At 37.4% G+C, this 23011-nt stretch overlaps 3 protein-coding genes and 1 long non-coding RNA gene across 6 annotated transcripts; 3 read left to right on the top strand and 1 right to left on the bottom strand.

The window, feature by feature from the left end:
• The first annotated feature begins 1924 nt into the window (after positions 1–1924).
• Positions 1925–7774, top strand: LOC113672184 (uncharacterized). 2 transcript variants are annotated; one of them, XM_089181023.1, is made up of 5 exons: positions 1925–4809; positions 4936–5214; positions 5943–6281; positions 6616–6875; positions 7138–7774. In XM_089181023.1, exons 2-4 carry the CDS (start codon positions 5199–5201, stop codon positions 6861–6863), a joined length of 603 nt encoding a protein of 200 aa, XP_089037149.1. In that variant the 5' UTR covers positions 1925–4809; positions 4936–5198; the 3' UTR covers positions 6864–6875; positions 7138–7774. The 2 variants fall into 2 exon arrangements, with proteins under 2 accessions (XP_089037149.1, XP_089037148.1); XM_089181022.1 differs by having other exon boundaries at positions 6616–7156.
• LOC149041323 (putative oxidoreductase PXDNL) lies at positions 6931–10867 on the top strand. The gene is made up of 4 exons (XM_089180851.1): positions 6931–6937; positions 7138–7419; positions 8066–8371; positions 9009–10867. The coding sequence occupies exons 1-4, from the start codon at positions 6931–6933 to the stop codon at positions 9350–9352; spliced, it is 939 nt and encodes a 312-aa protein (XP_089036977.1). The 3' UTR covers positions 9353–10867.
• A 137-nt stretch (positions 10868–11004) lies between these two features.
• On the top strand, positions 11005–17593 carry LOC113672228 (uncharacterized). Its single transcript, XM_027188516.2, has 8 exons — positions 11005–11644; positions 12095–12399; positions 12873–13010; positions 13454–13579; positions 14883–15085; positions 15393–15521; positions 15766–15921; positions 16647–17593. The coding sequence occupies exons 1-8, from the start codon at positions 11451–11453 to the stop codon at positions 16833–16835; spliced, it is 1440 nt and encodes a 479-aa protein (XP_027044317.2). The 5' UTR covers positions 11005–11450; the 3' UTR covers positions 16836–17593.
• A 2754-nt stretch (positions 17594–20347) lies between these two features.
• LOC149041322 (uncharacterized) lies at positions 20348–22959 on the bottom strand. Of its 2 annotated transcripts, XR_016179240.1 has the most exons (3): positions 22925–22959; positions 22018–22368; positions 20609–20796 (listed from the first exon to the last, which is right to left on the bottom strand). It is a non-coding gene; the product is annotated as an uncharacterized LOC149041322 (long non-coding RNA). The 2 variants fall into 2 exon arrangements; XR_016179239.1 differs by lacking the exon at positions 22925–22959 and having other exon boundaries at positions 20348–20796; positions 22018–22695.
• Between the last annotated feature and the right edge of the window lie 52 nt (positions 22960–23011).

Here is a 23011-nt window from a genome sequence, read left to right as displayed (position 1 = left end):
GTTTTTGTGAGGCATGATTATTATACCACCTCTACCGAGAACATCATCAGAAGATGTCGTTTGTGGTAACTAGCGACTGGAGAGAACTGATCAGTACTAGATTTCTCTCTGGCACAATTTTGCTAACGTCATCTTTTTCTATTTGAAAAGAATGATTCCTCTAAATCCATGACACTTCCGCTAATTATTTGTCGCACACTGTATCCCTTTAACACTTCTTTGAGTCCCAATTCGATTCCTACCTGCGAAAAAAGACAAATTTATTTCGAGAGGGAAGAAAACTTATGCAGTTTTTGGCTCTAAAAAGAAACCAAAAAATTACTAAATAAGGATATCTATCAACGTTTTGTGCAAGCTGATTGAAAACAGGCAGACAGTTTTTCCGAGCATTGTTTTTGACAGTTGTTCTACCGCCGTTAATTAATATACTCGTGATCTAAATTCAAAGGGACAGAACAGGTGCTCGCGAGTTAAAATTTAAAAAGGTACCGCTATTTTGTACTTCATAAAGAAATTTTGGTCGCGATACATTAGCTGTCGATGCGCTAGCGTAGACGCGTAAAAAATTTCAGAATATAAAAATTTCGTTTCACTAATTCTTTGAAAATTTTTAAATTTGTTGGCAATTGTTATCACGACTTAAATCCATTCTCAGTTCAATTAAAACAAATTTAACGAAATATTCCGTCAGTTTCCTTTTTTTCATCACAAGTGACACACCTGTGGCGTAAAATTTTGCTATTGATAACTATTGTCAGAGAATGGAGTGGTCTGTCAGTAGCTGTGTGTCTAAAAAATACCAACAACTGGAAACGGGCCATTTTTAATTTTACAGTAATTTTAAGGAGACAGCATATTGTATGTTTAGTGTCTGCACTGTACAAAAGGTTCGAACATGTTATGCAAATTTGGTATCACAAAGATAATTTCCTTTTAATTGTACCGTGCTAAGTGCATGCTGAGAAAGATTTTCCTTGATGAACAAAAAGAACTGGACATCGAAAGGTAATATCAACTAGATTAATGATGCTGATAGTCTTTTAAAGACATGTCTGCTTTACATTGACTCACAGTGCTACTTCTAAGGCAGGAACTCCATTTGCCCCATAGTCAGTTCATAAAGACTTCCTATTAATTTTTCAATTTTGTTCCTCGTGTTTTATTTGTGGTTTTTGCTTCCTCTTCTTTTCTTTCCTCCTTCTTTTTTTCTTGTTTTATTGTGCAACCTTGATCGAGAGTGATCTAATTTTTTCAAATCAAGTTGAGAATGAAAGCCTACGTCTGCTAACAAAGATGAGATGATGCACTTTCCTCAATTTAGCCAGACAGATACTGCATAAATAAATTTTATGCCAAAATCTGATCCATCAATCCATCGCTCAGTTTTACACATGATTTGCCGGATTGACTAATCCAGAAAAACTTGAGCTTCAATCCACACATTTCATAAAACTGAAACACTTTTAGGTCATACATTTCCCAATTTTCAATTTCCAAGGGCCACTACAAGCAGCAGGCAAATATCTTTTCAACCCATAAATCCGTGACCTCTGCGATGCCAGTTGCAGCGCTCTACCAACTGAGCTAACGAGCCAACTGGGAGCTGGTTATAATGTTGGATCCAAATAAATCTTCCAAGTGGTGAACAATGACTGGAAATATGACTGGTTCAAATCCCGTACGGACCTGAATTTTTTTCAGGTCTCATTTCAACTACTAGTTCAGTAGTGTTCATAGCTACGAGGATCGCTCATATCTCACTTCTTCACCGCAGTGCACATATATGATTTTCATATGTTTCCAGTCATTATTCACCAAGGTTTATTTGGATCCAACATTACGTCCAGCTCACAGTTGGCTTGTTAGCTCCGTTGGTAGAGCCCTGCACCGGTATCGCAGAGGTCATGGGTTCAAATCCCGTACAGGCCTGAATTTTTTTCATTTCAATTACTAGTTCCGTGTTCATAGCTGCGAGGATCGCTTATATCTCACACGAGTCCTTGTTAATTATCAACATGATAATTGAAACAGAACGTTACGCCAACACGCTAACCCGAATATTTCGTTTTCCTCGGAAGGGAAATTTTTTTTAATCATCTTTCTCTCGTGTAACAGGGTACTCATAAATATTTGGGATACGGCAGGTTTTCTGTTTTGACAAATATTCATCAACACTACCTCTAGCGTCATCATACAACCTCTAGTTCTTTTCAATGCAATAAAAACTGTGCTATATCAGAAGCCACACGAAGTCTTTGACTGTCTATTGTCATTAAATGTTTTGCTGTAAGCTGGTCTTCTTCTTCGTACTCGTTACATTTGCCAATCAGTGTGCAGGTATGTCAACATTAATGTGCTATTCCAATCACATTTAGTGACTCATGGCCAGTTCTGACTAATAGGAAGCACAAAAATATTCTGATGCTTAAGTCAAGGTCTAATTGAATAACCTTATTAGACAGAGCAGGGAGAGCGGTGAATTTTTGACGCATCTTCGGCACACGCAAAGCTGTGATTTCTATTGCAAGAAAGAATATTTATAAAAGCTAGATCTGTTATCCATTGAGGTCAGACAAATTTGAAAGGTATTGACATTTCCTAACAAAAAGTTTAGCTGGTCAGTCATAATGCTGATCAGCTCGTCTGCACATTATCCTATCAAATGACGAGTTTACCATTAATTGTAAGAGGCTGTATTTTTATTAATACTTGATTTGTTTCTTCTTTTTCTTAGACATCTGGGATCAAATCAGAGCCATTAAATATAAGGATAGGTAAGTAAATATCTTAAGGTTTATTATGAGCAGATAACTTTAATTTCATTATGGAGCACATGCCTGTATATCAGCCAGAAATACCCCAATGGATAATTGGGAAAAGTCAATAATACTTGATTTGTATCTTACTTCCATATGGACGTCTGGGCTCAAATCAGGGCGAAGACGTAACTTAAAATTGATATGAACATAGTTATTCACTAACTAAACCCCTTACGACGGCTGAGAAATTAATATTAAGCCGAGAAGTGAAGCGTCAAAGGCAAATGCGAAGTTTCGAGGCAAATTTTGTGGTCTTTTTCAAAAGATTTTGACGTTTATTACAAGGTGAAAATCCACCGCTTGTGGAAAGCACGGGAAAAGCGTTTGAAAAGTGCTCGAAAACCAGGAAAACTTGCGCTCACAAATGTCCCTGGTAATCTTGACGGCAATTCACGCCTTGAATAAACCCGCATTCTAAACTCTATTAAGCAGGGCATATTTAGGGTTTCATGGGATGAATGAAGGAGAAGTGTGAATTTTTACGCTTGTAGCTCTTTAAGCAATCCGTACAAACGCTCAGGGCAAGGTTCATGAGACCCTGCCCGTCTGGTAAACGTTAATGAAATCACTGACGCAAATAGAGATTGGGACGACAACTTTAGGGCTATGGGCGAAAAATCGTTAGGAAAAAAAATGAAACAAACAAAATAAAAAGAAAAGTCATAGTAATTAATGAATGGTGGAAAATTGAATTAACTAGCCATTGACTTTTTTATTAAGAATCAGAGAACTAAGTCGAAACTATACGACCGATCTCAAAATTAAAATCACGTGAAATTGAAGCTATTAATCCTAACCTTACCTCTACTGGTTCATTTTTCATCTAAGTATAGAAGTCACTTGTCGGACATTTTCACTCCCGCTGCTTTTTACTGACACAGAAACTTAAATTATCAGTGGACTAACTAAAGGTCCACAAAGAACGTATACTCTTTCATGCACACCTTCCACATTTCTGAGAGCAGAACTTTTAAAATAGACCCTGAAATGCTGTGCAACTGAGATAACCGAGATTCATTGAAACTGTTAGAAAACTTAAAATACAATAATCGAGACTGAACATTTTGAAATGAGAAATAAGTCAACTGAATATAATTCAACGTCCTCTGCAGGCAATGTACGCTTTCAAACCATGTAGTTTTTGACGTCACCTCGCTAGCCATTGAATTTAACTGACAAAACTGGAGGGGCATATTCTTGTGTTCCATTTCTTGAGGGCACATTAGATAACTGTTATACCGGTACTCAAAAAAGTATAGGCGTCACTATGGGACCGATCTTAAATAAAAGCATGTAAAATTGAAGCTTCCGAATCTTTACGTCATTTCGTATGTTTCTTTCCTCCAAGTTCAAAAACCTTTTTATGAAAATTCTCCTTCTCGCTACTTCTTATTGAAACTGAATTTCAAATATAAATTCATTTGAAGGGCGGTGGCGTCCGTGGGGGCCGTGGGAGAGCTGTACCGTGACTTGTGGCATTGGATTCCAAACCCGTTATCGGGGTTGTGGCGAGACTCCTCCAAGCAATTGCCAAGAGCCATTTTCCGAGATCAGATTGTGCAATGCAAAAGTTTGTCCAAATAAGATAACTTGTTTTTCCCAGCGCAATTACAATGCTACTGCATTTTGGCGTTCCTTATTTATAATAAGTCATTGATGAAAACATTATATATCGATATTAACCTTTTGTGCAGCCGGAGAGTCCTTAGCTAGACTTGTTTACCACCTTCGAGAGACTCGAGGAATGTCATGTAATATTGTATTTACAAGTATAGACTTTGTACATATGTCTCGTATTTTGCATCATATTTAAAAGTTGATGGTGGTTGGAGCAAATGGAACTCCTGGAGTCTGTGTTCTAAAACGGTCAATGGTATACAAACAAGGACTAGAGAGTGTTCCAATCCAGAACCAGCGTTTGGTGGAAAATATTGCAATGGGACCAGAGCAGTTGTTAGGGAATGTAGCAACACGTCCAGTTGTCATGAAGGTACTTGTAAAATGACGAAAATTTCTACTTGTAGCAGTGATCGAATTGTACAGAATGCCCGTAAGGAATTCTTGGATGAGAACTCTTTACTTGATGATTAATAAAACATTTGATATCTTTCATCAGCATTTACTCTGCGATTTAAGACAGAGAGGATTCCATCTCTCGGGGTGATGGAAATCTACAGAAACAATACCTGGCAAAGGCTTTGTACCAATGGCTGGGATAAAGTTGAAGAAAATCTAACGTGTATGGCAATGGGCTACCACCAAAATGCTTTTTTATGAAAACTGTTCATTTCATGAAACAAAAAACAAGGATACCACAAACACATACATGCATTACAATTGCACCAAGTTGACCAATTGTGAGGAAAAGCTGGAAAGCAAATGCAGTTCTGCCAAGGTATCTATTATGAAGGGTAATTTAGTATTATCAACTGAGTTGATAACGTAAACTGACTACCGTGAAGAGTTTCAAAGATGACGTTTCGAGTGTTAGCCCTTCGTCATATAGTCATTCGCTACCGTTTGTGTTCATTGGAAGAAAAAAATCCAGCAGAGTCCTCTTCACGCTTCTTCCTCTCTAAAAAATAATTTACATATAGGTCCCCTTTAGGAGATTGTGTTTCTTTTTAAAAGAACCGACATCACGTGCAATTTAAGAAGCAATCCCTGTCCTGTCCAAAGCGATCAGTGGCTCTTGTATTACAGTATGGCCGTGAGATCTTTAGCCGATCTTTAGAGATCCTCAGCTTTCCGTTGGTAACGAGATACAGTAGGGAAATAATTAGATGCGAAGTCTTCAACATGATTGGGAGAAGTTCGTGCGGAAACCTTAAGTCAAATTGTCGACATGCCTTCCTTTTGGGGCAAATGTCTATTATAAATGCACCCAGAGCAAAATTTTCTTGAGATCATGTAGCGCCTTTTTTTATTATTATTTATTGTTTTATTATTATTTATTGTTCATTTTTACCATTATATTTAACATAGATTTATCATAGATTATTATTGTCCTTTTAAAAGTTGTAAAAATTACTTAATTCAGCCTTCGGGCCGCGATGTGATTTAAATAAACCATCTATACCTATACCATATACCATCTAATAAGCGAAATCTTCATTTATAAAGTTCCAGTTCGCCTAAATGGAGCAAATGAGGACTACGGTGGAAGAGTAGAAGTATTTTTCATGGGGGAATGGGGAAAGATCTGCCGCAATGCATGGGACTTCAATGATTTTAAAGTGATTTGCCGTCAACTCGGTTTCGAAGATGCTCTGGCTGAGTTCATTGGCTCAGATGTGAAGGAAGATGAAATTCCGCTTGTAATGTTTGATGTAGCCTGCTCAGGAAGTGAACCTCAACTGGCATCATGTCCTCGTACTGATGAAAATCTCAATAGAGATGTTAATGTGTCTGCTGAACTGTGTCGAAAAGATGACAAAGCAGCTCAAGCGTTGTGCCAACCCAGTAAGACTTTTCTTTCAGATCAAATCCGTTTAATCAAACTAATCATCAGATGAATTCAAATGTGGCGCGTCCACTTTGTTCAAAATAGACTTATGAGAGAATTAGTGTGATAAAACTATAGCTAGGTGGGGAACGTTTACCATGAACGACCTACCTCCCTACATAGTGCCATTCAACACCCTACCATAAAAAATAGACGAGGGACTTTGAAACGATATTACTTGGAAAATTTCTCAAATTTTGAACGTTTTTTGTTTACATTTTGTGGTACAAATTTCTTCTTTTTGATAACCAGTTTTTTTTTTATTTTTGTTCTTTTTTTTGGTCTTAACAGAGAACAAACAAGTCTTGGAGAAAAAGCAACTGTTTTTGGATATTGGTAGAAATGAAAATGCTTCGCTGCTGCAAAATAAGACCAATTATGTTAGACGGTTCATTCATGGTAAATATCAAGACGCGAATTCCACGTCTGGAAAGAGGATCAGGACTTCTGACAATGGTGAGCTCTTCATAGACAGAGTGCAGGAGTCTGACGGAGGACGTATGAATGCAGAAGACTGGAATATGTTCATTATTTCATAATATACGTAAACGGTGAGCTGAACTGTTAATATCACTGTTGACTACATGTGAACCTGTTAGGTTAGTGATGGATGGTGATACTTGCTAAGATTAGTTTCTAAATATCTTTTGAGAAAGATAACATTTACTTTTATATTTATTTTTCACTTCTATGTTACATTATTCCTGCACCGCATAGGTGAAAAATTCTTATCTTTTTGGAACCGAGGCAATTGTAAACGAAGTTCCCGACCTCTCGTCGAGTAAAGCTACGTTATCTCTTTTCTTTCAACAGCGAGATTTACTGATAAGACCAAGTCTCGACAAAGTGTGATTGCCGGCACTCTTGGAATTATTCACTGTAGTTCCGAAGGTACTCCAAGCCCGCAGATAAGGTGGAGTAAACAAGGAGGAATGGAAGTGGACCTGGGAAGATTCATTCAACTTTCCAATGGCAGTCTACGCATTAATCCTGTCCATGAAGGAGACAACGGAACATACATCTGCGTCATGCAACAAAATAAGGGAGCTGATAGGGTTACAAGTGACCATAAAATCACAAGTGTGTTAATATTAAGTGAGTACGGAATTGCAGCGATAGAAAGCAGGCTGTAAAATTTATCCCCCATCAATTAAATCGTATTCTTTGAACCGTGAAGCTCCAGCGACATTCAATCAGAATTGAATTTTATTGAAGTTCGATTTAATGACAAAATACATCAGCTGGGTCAAAAAATGATAACGATAACTGAAAGCATTATTCTTTCATTTTCAATAGATTAGGGTAAGCGAAAGTGATGTTATCAGACCAATTTTTTTCAAGTCTAAGATTCTTTAAAACAACGAATAACTCTTAAAGTGCTCTCAAAACTGTAGGAAGAGCAGCGTTAATAACCACAGTACCTCTGAAATGATATTTTGACCTGTACTTGTAAATGAGATGTTTATAAAGTTAATTGCAATCAATTTATGGTAGGAAAATGTGTATAAGAATGTGATTAGATTAGAATAAGGCACTTTTTACCTCAATAGCAGGTCAAATACTGAATTGTTTCCTACGTTTGTTACTTGTGCTCAACCAATTGGTGGTAGACACGGGTTCTGTACCAGTTTTACTTTACAGAGATTTCTAATTGAGTTGACTTGGGAGGATTAATTCGTCACATGATAAAGATTTAAAAGTGATAAAATACATGGATGAAAATGATTGGCTGTTGTGAAAGGAAAGTCTAAGAGTTTAGTTGAGCATTCAGTTTTTGTTATTTCCTCTCTCTTCTTAGCTCTTCCGAAAATTCATGTTATTATACCAAACAATACCATCAGAGAAGGAGACAGTGTTAACTTGACTTGTATAGTTGATGCAGGTTTCCCTGAGTCCCAAATACGATGGACAAAATATGGTACCCTTAGAGGACAGAGCAACGCTATTTGTCTGACCAGGGTGACAACAAAAGACCAAGTGAGGTACACCTGTGAAGCGGTTAACTCTGGAGGGTCATCCAGTGACAGCATTTATGTCAAAGTCCAAGGTAACCGTAATAAAGAGTTTAGCAGTTGCATATCGGGTTTAGTTTTGGAATTAAGATGAGGAAGTTCCAGTAAAGGACACCTAATAATAATCCTGACCGGTCAGTCAGGCGTAATGTTTCGCTTTAATGTTTGGAATTAGGTTCCAAAGAGTATAATACAAGTTTAACAACTTGTTTAACAACTTAGTTAACAACTAGGAGCAGATGAGAGTTCATTTGGCGTGGGATTGCATTGATACTGTAGAATCTTCCAGTCGAACCATGAATATTTACATGTTTTCCTCTGCAATTGGGACTGAGCAGTGGACGTATTTTAAATCGATTGATGCTAAAATGTACGATGGTGTAAACTTACACAAAGTAAGTATACGCCGACGCGACCTCATGCAATTTCATAGCTTGTTCTGAACCAGGTAACAACAAACAATGGGTGTTAATACTCATAGCCCTGGATATTACAAATTTAGAGTGGTTTGTTGTTGCTGTCGTAACCTGGAAGCCGAGCTGCATGTAATGTTGGAGATACACACACGCTCTTATCTTCGCACGCTATCTCACATTATGTCAATATTTTCACTTGGGATCCTGACTTGAAACATACCAAGCCTAGAGAAACTTTCTCGCTTTAACTTTTTAGTACCACCTCAACTTAATCCTGAACTCAAGAACCGTTCCATTGCATTGAACTCTGCTCTTGCAACACATTGTTTTGAGAGGGGCGACCCACCAGTAAAGAACAAATGGACCAAGAATGGAGAGCGACTTGGTAACAAGAACACTATGGTTATCAGCTATGTAACTTTCGAGGATGCAGGCATTTATGAATGTACTGCCAAAAACCATGCTGGGATAGCTAAGGCTACTTTCTCGATTGGTGTACATGTAACAGGTAAATCAAAACTATCATTTCGTGTCAGTGTTGCCAAACACGTTGGCAATAGTTATCTATCATGTAGAAATGAAAGGAAGAGACTCCAGTAAGAGTAAAAACACTTAGCACGCTTATTAGCACGTTCTTTTATGTTGGATTCAGCAAAAAAACTAAAAGCTGAAAAGGTGAAAAGTATACGTGGAGCAGAAACGATCATAATAGCACTTCAAAATGTACCAACGTGTAATGAGAACAGTTAAGAACAATAAAAAATGAAACTTCGATATTCCATCGATTACAAGTACATTTAACTGCAGAGTTGGTTTAGCACTGGTCACTGCTGGTTAGCCCATTGGGCTCAAGATTGGGTGGTCAGGGTTCGAGCGTAGCCTTGGTCATTGTGTTGTGTTCCGGTGGAAGACACCATACTCACACAGTTTCTCTTCCCAATGACGAATGCATTCGCTCTTACGAAGGGCAAACGCTTGAAACTCCATACGGGGGCCAGTTTACGTAATCAACTCAGTTGATAAAACTAAATTACCTTGTTATACTCTCTCACCGATGCAGCACCACAGTTGCTTTAGAAACTTATCCCCCATTCAAAACAAGCCCAGAAGGTGCCCAATCTCCAAACCAAAGAAAAGTTGAATGAAAACTGACGATTAGCGGCATCCATTCTATTCTTAAAGAGGCTTTAAATGTTCATCAATATTCTCGTATAATAAGTTATTACAAACCTAAACAGTATTCGAATGTTGAGTACATATACGTAGTTAACGATTCTCAAGTAGTCGGGAATCCAATTCCTACTCTTGGCCACCTCGCAAAAAATGGAGAAATGAAGAAGTGGTTTGTCGCAAACCAGAGAAAATTATCGACCGCGAGTTTGTGAACAACTTTTCGAATCATGTGCCCCCCCCCCCCCCCCGGGCAAAAAGAAGTTAATTGCCTCTCACTGCGTGTACAAGGTATTATCAAGAAACTATTGAGCAAAAAAAACGAACGTAAGAGTAACTCACAAACAGGTTGAATTGCTGTCAACGTCTACGTGCCATTTGGCCCATGAACCAATTCACCGCCGTGATCGAAAAAACAATTTCACTCAACACTCACTCATTTATGAATTAGATTGCTGTAAACACTCTAAAAATCCCCTCAGGGGTAGGGGTGCAAGGCTTCCTCAAGGTTATCATAGGAGAGGAGGTGGGGATCATTATAAGCCGAGATATTATAATCTCTCGTTATAAACACATTTATAGAAAGAACGCGGGTATCTATTTTTTTCCTAACAGTAGCTGACCTTAATGAATAAAGTAAAGGATGCAAAGTAAAGATTCTATACAATTGATGTTATAGTATTGCTATTTTGTCCTGTATTTTCATTTCCAGCAGGATTGTCATGATTATGTTGACAAGGTAAGGAGGGATGGTGGCATATATGAGAGTTCACCCTGCAGAGCCCAAACTTTTATGAGCTTACGACATAATCCGAAGTTGAAAGTCCTTTCTCCCAGAATATAATGATTTGCGACATTAGTGCAATGTTTCACGCAATTTCTTTGTCAGAAATATCTGAGATAAATCCCGCTACTCAAAGTACCATTTTATCGTTTAACAATGTTTCTAACCTTTTTCTTACTGCTCCGGCCGTTGGGAAAGTCATTATAAACTTTTCGTCAATTTGAATCCGTGATTTTCTGTTATTTTAACACGAAATTGCTCAACCAACTACGCCTACCTGTTGAAGATTTTCACCTGTTTGTCCAGCTGGTGTTCTTCTTCAGTCGTGTGACTAACAAGCTGACACAGAACAAGTGGCGAGTGACTTTAACAATGTGCAATAAAACAAAATTGAACAAACTGTAGACGTTTAGAAAAAGAATTGAAGCAATTACTGCAAAATGTCATGTTAAAAAAGAAGTCAGGCGTTCAAATTACCGGGAGAAAACAATTATGGCTTATCAAATGTTTTAGGTGAGAGGCATAAATAATGAAGATATTCACAGAAACTCGGAAAAATCTCAGTCATCCTTATTTTTAGCGTAAATGTACCTGGCCAATGGAAATACAGTAAATAGAGTTTCAGAGTCCCGGTTTGCTAAACTTTCACACAAAACTAAAAATTATCGCGGTAAAAGTTGTAATTGTCAACAGTTGGTTACCTGCATGTGTAAGCTATAGCGCTCGGTTTTGTAAACGTTTGTCATGCTACATAAATTCGCAACATGGTTCATTTTCATCCGAATTGTTGCATTTCAAATGAGAACTGGAGCTTCCAAATACGAAGAATTCAAAGTTAATTGGTGTCGCCAGCGAAAATGGCGACTGGATTGGGAACGTCTGCAGAAACCTTGTCAGAACCTTAATTATAGAAGACACGATGGACAACAATATCAAAGGTAACTCGCTATTGAATTACGTAAGGAAAAAAGCCCTGTTATTGAACATAAGATAAGAACTGATTAAGAGATCTCAAATAGGCAGAGTCAAGGCCTGACTCAAAGTTTTGACATGCTTTGATTTAGCTGAATCTTTTAATCAGGTTACCATTGCAAGAGAATATTACCAGGATTTTGTAATACACCAACTTATCCTGCTGACCCCAGAGGAAAACTGGCCCAAAGAGCAAATTTTTCGAGGTCATTCACTATCACCTTTTAACAAACCGTCTTGCTCGCAATAATAATAATAGAAGGGATTTGGCCTACATGTTGCCCGTAGGGCTCACTGACCCTTACATCCTTGATTAGAAATATTTATGGCTCAAGTATGATTTGTTTATATTTTGAACAATTAATGTGGACAGATGGTAACAGCCTATCCAACCAACTGACAATATTTTGCCTCAGGTTGAAAACGTCTCCTGAACACAGTGAAATATTTGATTTACAAATCCGGCCCGCAGGGGAATATAGTCGGTTTTTCGTCCAGTCCCGCACGCATACTGCTCAGCGGAAGACATTCGGAGGGGACTCGTGGAGAGTGTACATTGAAGGGCCCTCACACCTCGCAGGGACCGTGTTTGATCACAATAATGGAGTGTACGAGGTTTTGTTTCTTATCATGGAGCCTGGAGAGTATAAAATCAAAATGATTCTGGATTATACATTGTGTGATGGATTAATTGATCCTCCAATGGACTGGTTTAAAAATGGTAAGAAACAGCTGATCGAAACTGAAAAGAAAACACATTGTAGCTGAAGACCCTTTCTTGTGGGTAATCTCCTGGGGTACTCTGGTAAGACGGCTGATGATATTCAAGATTTCTTAGTGTTCCCATTCGCCGTGCTCGTGTTAAGTCTCATTCTTTACAAGCTTCCAACGTATTCATGCATGGTCAAAAACGAAGTACTTTTGCCTCGAAAATCGATCTAGGTCAGAGTGGACAGCCACAATAGGCATGATCAAACCCCGCCATCAGCAAACTAAAGAAATTAGTTAGTCGGTTCATTTATACATCAATGAATGGATTTGCGATTAAGAAATTTTTCTCGCCAACCAAATAGTACTCTGCAATCACGCTAACGAATTTCATGAATTGCGGTAGATGTAAGTGATAGATAAAATTTCCACTCTCTTATTTTCATCCTTTTTCATGTCATTATTTTGTTTGTGATTTATTTTAAGCTCACTGCTCGGGAAAGTTACACAATGTTTCCCTTGGCAAGAATCTCTTCTCAGAAATGACTGGATATATCAACAAACCTCTGTTGTCTGCTAAAACCAAAAAACTTACCATCCCATGGCAACGCCTCACAACCATAGGTACGTTGAAATCCCCTCTTTAGAATACCTTTCTTATAATGTTTTGAAATTCACTTTTTATTTATATTGGGCGAAAAATTTTAGCTGCAGTTCAATTTAATTAAAACGTTCTAGATACAAAAATAACTTTTATTTTAAAACGCGAATGGAAATAATAATAATTATAAATAATGTCAATAAGAACCAGCTCTATTTATTGAGAGTAACGCATACATGTAACAGTATAACCCATGATGAACTTTATATATGAAATGACGTTATTTAAACTTAAGAAAGAGCAACCTCCCTTTCACTTATATCTTTTAATTGTACATTTCCCTTAAACATGGTTGTTTGATGCTTATGTCCAGTCATCAGATTTTCGGTCACCCTTTGCAGGAAAACTTTACCATAAGTCTAGCGTGCCGTGACTGTCCATAATTTTTCATCTTTGTTCATGTTAGAGATTCAGAAAAACATGCGCCAAGCAGACAGAGAGTGTGATATTCAGTGTAACCTGGTGTGGGATGGCTTTGGTAGATGGGTGACTGGTTACAAATGGCTACCGTACATGAATTTTACAGGAGAAGGTAAGCAAGCAACATAATGCAACTGAAAATAGTTCCAAAAAAGAAAAAGACTCTAAAAACTGCTTATGAAGGGCAATATGAAAGGCGATGTAAATGTGATCCGTTTCTTTGGAGGATCATGTGATGGATGGAGGAAAAGGGCCTTCTCCGTCGAGATGAGTTCTCTAGAAAGTGCTCAAGCCTAATATTCGAAGCCTCATTAAACAATGAATTCGTCCATTTAGAATGTACGCTACGAGTGAACTTCTCTTGTGGATTACTTTAAATAATATAATTCTTGAAAACGATTGGTTCTTAAAAGCCCTTATTCGTGACTCGACTGGCTTTTTCTAGTCAAAACTGTCAGATTTCACCTTTCCAATTACAAGTAATCAGGCAGTACTTTCAGCCATTAGTCATCAGCCAATAAAATTTAATTTCCAAGCTAATGCGGGCCAATTAAAATGAAGAAGACTTTTTTTCATCAAGCAGGTTGGAAGGTCGTCGTTGAAAATAAACATATCTCCATACAATAAGAAGTGTGTGTGCTCTTACATTTGTCATTCCTGTGTTTTTCCCTTTTTGCTAACGATATAATAAATAATGGTAGGAGGACCGAGTGGAGTCCAATTTGGTCTTTAATCATACGAGTGATTAACAAAATCGGACGACCGCAAAGCGGGGGTCTGATTTGTCAATCACGAATACGATTACAGACAGAATTGGACAACGCCAAGTCCTGTTACCAATTAATCATAACCACTACAATTTCCGAAAAAAAAGAAAATACATTTAGGACAAACATCTCCAGTAGGGACAATGTCTAAAGCAAAAAAATTGGAAATTTCCTTTTTTTTTTCAGGGTAAATGGTTGTTGCTATGGTTATTTTGATTAATTCTGTGATTAGTGGATTTAGCTGAGTGGACTTAGTATGATTGGCTGCTTCAACTGTTCGATTACATGTGTTCTATTACAGCCAACCGTCCGATTACACTGTCTGATTACAGTTGTACAGAAAGATTAGTGAAATATAAAGCAGCTGATGCACCAATCACATTTGAGGAAATTGTAATGGTTATGATTAAGTGGTAGTCAAGCCACTTGTCTTTCAATTTAGAAGCAATCGTGCTCGTAATTTAAAATCAACCTCGTGCTATGCTCGGCAAATTTGAAATCCCTCCCCTGATTACTCCCTGAATTGTACCTCGCTTAGTCCTATTACCACTGCTTACGAATTTTCAACAACAACATTAAGATCTACCACTGTATCATTATAAGACAGATCAATCATAATAACCTCAACATATTGGTCTTTGTTCACAGATTTCTCATCTTTGCAAAACAAATATAAACGCCAACACGATCATGCGGTTGGTAAAGGCGTATTCTGGGTCTATGGTGATTCGCTGAGCTATTACTTCTACGAATCACTCAATTTTCCCATGTCGCAAAGCTTGTGCTTTAAAATATTTGAGAAATGCAATAACACGTATAACTGGATATACCCAAAGACACTTTACGAATTGGTAAGTTTTTGACTAATATGCTCGCGTATACAAGCATCACCAAATACAAGAATCTTTTGGCGCTGAATAAGAATTATCGTGTTTATCATCTTTCATATAGCTTTCTTAGCGCCCGGGACGGAGCGTTTTCACACACTTCATCGACAAAAATGTTTTCTGACTGTGTTGGTTGCTAACGTGTCAGTGTTCTCTGCACGACTTTTCTGCTCTTATGCTTGTCCTTTTACAGAAGCAAAACACAGTTCTGTTAATATTTCCAGTCCAGCAGTGAATTTTACCCCCCTTAATTTTTGTTTTTTCTGCACAGACAGAAACATGCGCTGAGGTCAACTTGCAAGTTCCCAGAGTTTTAGGCTTTTTCCGTCAAGTGCTCCTTAGGAAAGATATGGACAAAGACAGCGCACTGTTGTTAAATGCTGGAGCTCACTATGTCAAGGTGTTCATGTCGTCCTTCAATTTCCGATCTTCATTGTTGTTGATGACAATGATGATGATTTTATAATCATCGTTATAAATGTTATAGTTCAATTTGTTTATCTTGTGTTGACGCAAAGAAAAGCGAAAACAAATCCTGGCAATGGAACTTGATCGACATTATGGCAGGGAGGCCATATGAAATTTTTTATTCCTTTAAAATAAAAAACTGATCGGTTGACTAAAATCGCTGTGTTATTTCTTAGACGACAAGTTTCAAAAGTTATAAAGAGGTAATCACAGCACTAATAACCGAAATGAAGAGACTGTACAAGGGCAAAGCTATCTGGAAATCGACCACAGCGATCGATGCTCAATCCGCTGACATTATGGGCGCCTTCCGCAGATTTACGACAAATCACGTGTGTATTTTATGGTTCTGAAATATTATTTTCTTGTTGTTAATATGTTAATAAGCATTACTTATTTTTTACCAACAGCTAATGGAGGAAACTTCACTCAGAAGTGTGTGTAATGGTAATCGTTTCATCAAAGATCTGATTGTTAATTCTCCCTTGTAGCTGCTACACAGTTCCTTGTAATATAGTTACGAGGAGTTGGTGTTAGATCAAGATGTAAACTTCTACCTGATAAGTTTGAGTATTCTCCTTACCTGTTCGCTGGATAATGTATGGATGTCAGAGGGAGACGATACATGTTAATCACTTCTGGGATTTAGACGGTTTATGAGTCGTACGGAAGCCAAACACTTTTTAAAGTATTTTGATTATATCACTATTCTGCAAACATTTATATGCTTCCATCAAAGTTTACCTTCCTTTAGTCTGAGAGGACTGCTCACCGCTTTCAAGGCAATGCAACTGAATGAAATTTCACTTTTTTCTAGCCAATTAAGCCTGTGGAAAAAGGACTTGTGTTGAAGATAAACCTGCGGTTGTTCAAACCCTTTAACAAAAGAATTTGATGTTCATAGTTCACTTTCTGCCCTACTTTGATTAAGTACTAAAAAAAGTGATTCTCTTTCTCTGATTTGCGCACTCTAGTGTAATCAAAAAAGAAACCTGTCTCAAGGAACTGATGCATGGATAGCGTAATTAGTTTGACGACCTTTTTGTTCACTTTTCAGAGGATCCAATTGTACAATGCGTTTGCCAACTCAGCCATGTGTGCAGGTGGTATAAGTGTTCTTGATGTATATCCTATTAGCGCCTCATATTCACCAGGAACGATGGATGGGATACATTACGACAGTGAAACATTTTATCCGGTCATAGAGCAATTGGAAAAATACTTCTCGTTGTCTCAGTTAACATGACCGTGAAGAGTCTATCTAAACTTATTCATACCCTCTCTTGAAGTTTCATTTCCAATTATCAAAATATCTGAGTAATTTAGTATTATCAACTGAGTTGTTAACGTAAATTGGTCGTCGTAAAAAATTTAAAAGCTGACGTTTCGAGTGTTAACCCTTCGTCAGAACGATCAACGAAGGGCTAACGCTCGAAACGTCAGCTTTGAAACTCTTTAAAAATAAAAAAAAAGTAAAAACCAAAAGCCTTCGCCTCTTCCACTCATTTTGCTTCAATTTAAACGAAATAATACTGAACTGAAGTGGAAAAGTTGCAATTTTTTGTAAAATACGCCATTCAGTCACTTAATATTGAATTTCGCAAACGAAACGCATCAATTTGCGATGTAAACCTAATTATAGGCTTTAAAGCGAACAAATCTACGTTCAAACTTCTCTTACAACCTCTCTTGTGAGCTATGTTATTAAAGATTATTTCCATGTGTGAACTCAGAGGAAACATTGTAAGGTTAATAAGATACATGAAACAATTACTCAGTTCTCATTGGTTAAAATAAATGCAGTTTTCAGGTAATTCAATGCAGAAGAGGTCTAATTCAGTGAAAAGAAGTAACAAACCAGACTGAACAATTCCTTGAACTGTTTAGCCGGACTTTCAACTTTTTTGCGCCTTAAAGATGTAAAAATATCATTGTATATTATTGTTGTGATCGTGTGCGGTTGGTTTAAGCGAACGCACGGTTTGAATAAATTATTTTTGCATTTGACGCGCGCGCTTTGCTTCTGCATAATTATAGTAAGGTATCTCGTATTTTTACATGTATATTATTAATACGTAATCGCATGATTTTTCTCGTGCAATTTAGAATAAATAAGCACTTGCGAATTTTTTCAAAGACCACAAATTGCACTTACCCTACAGGATCGTGCAATTTGAAAAAATGTAGTCGTGCTAATTTATTCCAAATTGCACTCGAAATCGTGATTACTACACAAATCCACGGGATTCAGTAGTTTCGATTCAGCTAATGTTATGACCCTGTTATCACTACCGAGATGAAATCAATTGCTCGAATATTTTGGTAGACCGTAGCTGTGTATTGACATGCGATATACTTATTGTAAGAAAACCAATTAAAAGAATTTGCGTTTTACAAATTTGCCATAGTCGTAATTTCGTTGTTTTCTGGTCTTCACGTAACTCTGATGAGGTTCCTTCATGAGAGGACGGATATGGCTTTTACTGCAAGTATCATCTCCCGCAGCGTTATTTCCCCGGGTCTGTTGGGAATGTGTGAAAGCATGTCAAACTGTAGGGGATCAACTTATCATCGCTAGTTATTGGGGTCCTGGTTAGTGTTGTAATGCGACTCCATAACCTTTCAAACTATAGAGATCAATGTGTCATCGCTCGTGAATGGAGTCCTGGTTAATTTTATGAATGTCGTAATATGATTCTTTAATCTTAACAAAAGACTCCATTCTTTTGCATGTTGTCCTGTTGTCTTAACTGGCTTTTCTACGACATATTTGTGGGTATGCAGCCATACCGTATGGTGAATAACTAAAAGCGCTTTCCAGTAGCCTGTTGGTAAACGGCTTTCTCTCAGATCTTCACGGTCAATTGATTTCGTGGGCGTATCGAAATATCGAGCCAGACACCCTTAATGCATGCGTACTTGTCTTCAATTATTCTGTCAAAAATACCATTTACATTTCGACCATGTATAATCAGCACGACTTATTTAATATGAGAGGAACTAGCACTGTGAGAAATGTTAACTTGTAGAGGTGAGTCAGTGGAGTTACGGTTATCCTCCCACCTTTAGATTTTTAGCGCGAACATAGCTTACATACACGGATACACAGGATAGGTACGAGATGAGAGATGAATATACAAAAATGTTTCAGGAATGAGGCCTTCTGTGCCACTTGGCGCGAAGAAGTTAGGTGAAGGTGAAGTTGCCACAATGAAACTTAATAATTGAAAGAAAATGTTAACTAACATACCTTGGTTTTTCAATCATTAATTTTAAGAGAAGGCTTTGGCTTTGGCTTGTGAAAATGCTTGCAAATAGATCATAAATTTTAGAAAAAGGGAAAAGTCTCTGCTTAAACTCAAAGCCTAAATGCTGACTCCTAGGTTCAAGCTGTCAGTGTCCTAATACAAAGTTTTTTGAGCCACAGCATCCTTGTTTTATTCCTAAGTTAATTTTTGGCCTTTGCCAGTGGACTGCAAGAGTTATTGTTACAATAGCAAACAGAAACTGGCCAAAAGATGAGTCATCTTGGCAGTCCTGTTGATAAAAGATGTGACATCTTCACAACAGGAATACTGATGTGCTAAAGTAACAATGGAAACAGAATGTTATCTTGCATATGCCTAATTCTATATTCTTGATTATTTTCTTCTTCCTTTCTTTCCCAATATTTCAACTACAAGAAGGCTTAGGCTCAAATAATTTATTATACCATTTTTGCCCACATTTATGTCATTCTAGATCTCACAGTAAACACTAATGTAATAGGGAACACAGTTGTGTGGCAGATGATAATGATCAAATGAATAAGTCTACTGAATTCATTTAAAAGTACTATGTTTACACACTAGATGGACAGTACCATTGACACGGATAAGTCTCAAAACAGGTCAAAGCCTATCATTTGGTCAGATAGAAACACACCCAAACTACTGAGTCATGCACCAGGTCTATTAGTAAGAGCTATTCTTCAGGGTTCTGATATTCAAAATTACACCAGAGTTAAGATAGTGTGCACTTATTTCTAAGAACTCAGAAAACAACACACCAGAACAGATGGGTTCTCAAGGCAACCCACCCAGTTTTAACTTTGTTTATTTACTTTTAGATATGTAAACAAGTTATACTTGGTTTTACTTCCAATTGGTCAAGAAATTGGCATTAATGTCTAACAATGGAAAGCCAATATGATGATAATTAGTTATTATTACAGAAAACTATACCATAAAATTTGACACTGAGTTACTGAAAACAACTCATACTTCATAATATGGGATTAACACAAACATGCTGGTACACATTTTGCAATTTATTTTCCAATTGTATACCTGGCCATCCATCCAACATTGTGGCCTTTCTGTGCTGCTGGAACTGTTTTTGTGATAAATTTTTTTGTTTTTAATTTACTGTGGTGTGACTTTCCCTAATCCCACTGCTAACTGTGGAAGAGGGCAGACTAATACAGAGGGTTTCCACCAGCAGCCTACATGCAGTTTTCTTTTTGTTTGATATAAATAGCATAATAATAACATAATTCGTCATAAATAGCTCCTTAGATAACTGAAAGAATATTGCCAATTTCAGCAGTTCATAACATTTGGGTATTACACATAATCTGTAAAAATCATGTTCTTTGTTTCACTCTGCCTGTCTCATATAAAACCAAACTTCAGAAGTTAGGTTCTGGGACCCAGAGCCACCATCTTGGATTACATATTAACATTGTTTGATTTGAGACCACAATTGGAGTGAATGTGAGCTAGAGCATTTGTGATATCATGACAAATGATCAGCCAGTCTTTGCTTGTCAGTGAACTGTTAACTTTCTCTAATATACCATTGGATTCTTTGCAATACAATAGTTTACTGACTGTTGCGGATGTATTTTCTTCCGCTTTGAACTCCATCACTAGAGATATAGGCTCTCTTTCAAGCTGGATTCCTATTATTGCAGGAATGTTTTTGTGTGTGAGAGTCTACATGATTTGTGCCTCCTTTACCATCTCTTTAGTGCTTTGCATCAGACATTGTTTTTCTACCACAAGAACGTTTAATCTTTTGAAAGATTTTAAAATGCACCGGCCATATGAACCCTGTCCTAGTATTAATTCCTTTTCACTGATTGGTTGAAGCTCAGATGGATCAATTAAATTAACAGTGGCAAATTTGCTACTGGGTGGTCCTGATTTTGTATTCCTGTCTCTAATCTGGAATAAAGTAATAAACAGAGGAAAAGTGAAGCTGGTCAGCTTAATAAGCTTCACATGCTAGATTGTGTAATAAGTGGTAATAGGACTGAGTAGTCTTTGGTCTGTAATCATATGAGTGATAACAAAATCAGACGACTGCATAGTGGAAGTACAATTTGTCTATCACGAGTGTGATTACAGACCGAAACGAATGACACAAAGTCCTTTTACCAATTAATCATAAAAATTACAATTTCCAAATTAAAAAGAACACTTAAATATTGTCATTGCTCAAGGGAAACCAATTCTCTGTTTCAAAGAAAGCCCCAATTTAGGAATCTGTACACTGTTTCTATGGTGATTGAAACCAAGGTTGTGATTGATTGATTTAAACCACAACTTTGAATGTGATTGGTTGACTTAAACTACAACTTTGAATGTATTTGGCTTATTAAACTGTCCAACAACAACTTGGCAAGTGAATTAGTGGAAAATAGGAGTTTTTAAAACTAATCACAATCGAAGAAATTGTAATTCCTATGTTAATAGATTTATTGATAAACTTTATCTCTTTCATATAATACAAACAGAACTTTCCAAGATTCCCTGACTATAAGGTACTGACCTATCCATGATAAAAATAAAATTTCCCTGATGAAATGGATACAAAATGTCCAGTCTCCTCTTCTTCATTAAAATATTGCTGAGATCATCTGAAATATTTCTTCCAGCATGGTATGAAACTCAGTGGTGTAAAAACTTTAATTTCCCTGACTTTTCCCTGACCTTGAAATTTCTATCCCTGGCCATTTTTTGATCCGTGGTAACCTTGGTAGGGCAAGATCAACACTACATGGCAAGATGGAAGGGAAAATGCTCAAAGCTCAATGACTGACCTTTTCAGACGAAAGTTTAGCCTGTCTGCTTGGCAAACAGAAATGAATGAATTCCCGCTAAATCATTTCAGAATGAGGCAATTTCGGATTCCTTGCCTTATTTTACGAAAATGACTGTAGTTTTTTTTTCATTTCATCATAAAAAGGAGAAGAATTTTGAGGGCTACACTCTCCCCTCCCCCTATGAGTTTATGTTGAAGTCAACCCCAGGACGTTTTGTACAATGCAAGACAATGCTAGTTTGATTACGTTCAGCGTCAGTTCGGTGATATCGTTTTTTGTAACCAACTGCTCATTTTCTGATATCTATTTTATTCTATTTTGACGCTAACCGAGTACCTACCTTGGTTTTGTCCAGGGTCTTTTTATTCTGTTCGACTAATGCTTTCCATTTGCTATAATACATTCGCGCCAAGAATATGCATCTCTTTCCTTTTGTGTTCTCATTTCTCTGTTCTCCCTTTCCCTAGCTGTCCTTGACAATCGTTCACGTTTCCTCCTTTGATTTCGCATGCTGCGTTTTTTTTCGATTGTACTTTCCCGAGATCGTCGTGGCATGATTACTTTGCCAAGCACGCGCCAAGCGCGCGCTTTTTGTTGGCGATCGTCTTCGGTACTCGATTCCCTGTGGCTGAGTTTGTGCCCGCGTTTCCATACTGATATAATGTTGTAGAAAATTCTAGTGGACAGCGGCCTATCTCAACGGGATAAAACGATAAAAATTAACCGGAAAGCTTTGTTCGCAGTGAATGTACAACTACTAAGAATTAATGTGGATGAAACAGGGTACAAGGTTTATGCAAGGACTACCAGAAAAAAAAAAGCAGTTGAAATCCTCCAAGTATAAAGTTTTTTTAAATGTAAAATGCATTTTCCACGCGTTTCAATATCACCCGACCTGCCACAGACTTCTGATCAGATTTATTTATTATTCCCTCATCGGTAGTAGTATATCCTGTGCCAATTAAGTAAGTGAAAGTCATGTTTACTGACAAAGTTTGACAAGCGATGACGTGTCATTGATACCTAACATTCCCTCATGGGAAAATTGAGACATGTATAGGTCTGTTGGTGTTCTGGTTCACTTTCAGTTAAACGACATTTCTGTCACAAAGTGACGAGATTATGACGCCTTGCGGTAAGCATATTGAAGCAACCTGGAGCGCTACCAGATACTCCAGAAAAAAAGCCCATACAAAGCCTTAGAAAAGTTTTCTAAGGCTTTGTATGGGACAACGGGAGGTACTTACAGTGCACGCGTTTTCCGTCCTGTCATGTCACCGAGGTTCAAATTTATCATTACTTATTGGAGTTTGGCGACAAAATTGTGTTTGTTT

Source organism: Pocillopora damicornis, chromosome 8, assembly GCF_964200805.1.
Source record: "Pocillopora damicornis chromosome 8, jaPocDami1.2, whole genome shotgun sequence".
In the NCBI taxonomy this organism is placed as follows: domain Eukaryota; kingdom Metazoa; phylum Cnidaria; class Anthozoa; order Scleractinia; family Pocilloporidae; genus Pocillopora; species Pocillopora damicornis.
This window is presented reverse-complemented; position numbering and strand designations above follow the sequence as displayed.

Excerpts from the sequence above, each read along its gene's own strand:
- LOC113672184 (XM_089181023.1), top strand. Across the intron at positions 6,282-6,615 it reads TCAAGCGTTGTGCCAACCCA|AGAACAAACAAGTCTTGGAG; the intron begins GTAAGACTTTTC and ends TGGTCTTAACAG.
- LOC149041323 (XM_089180851.1), top strand. Across the intron at positions 7,420-8,065 it reads CACAAGTGTGTTAATATTAA|GAAAGTCTAAGAGTTTAGTT; the intron begins GTGAGTACGGAA and ends CTGTTGTGAAAG. Across the intron at positions 8,372-9,008 it reads CATTTATGTCAAAGTCCAAG|TACCACCTCAACTTAATCCT; the intron begins GTAACCGTAATA and ends TTAACTTTTTAG.
- LOC113672228 (XM_027188516.2), top strand. The coding sequence starts at position 11,451 with ATGCTACATAAATTCGCAACATGGTTCATTTTCATCCGAATTGTTGCA. Across the intron at positions 13,580-14,882 it reads CATGAATTTTACAGGAGAAG|ATTTCTCATCTTTGCAAAAC; the intron begins GTAAGCAAGCAA and ends CTTTGTTCACAG. Across the intron at positions 15,922-16,646 it reads GCAGATTTACGACAAATCAC|AGGATCCAATTGTACAATGC; the intron begins GTGTGTATTTTA and ends TTCACTTTTCAG.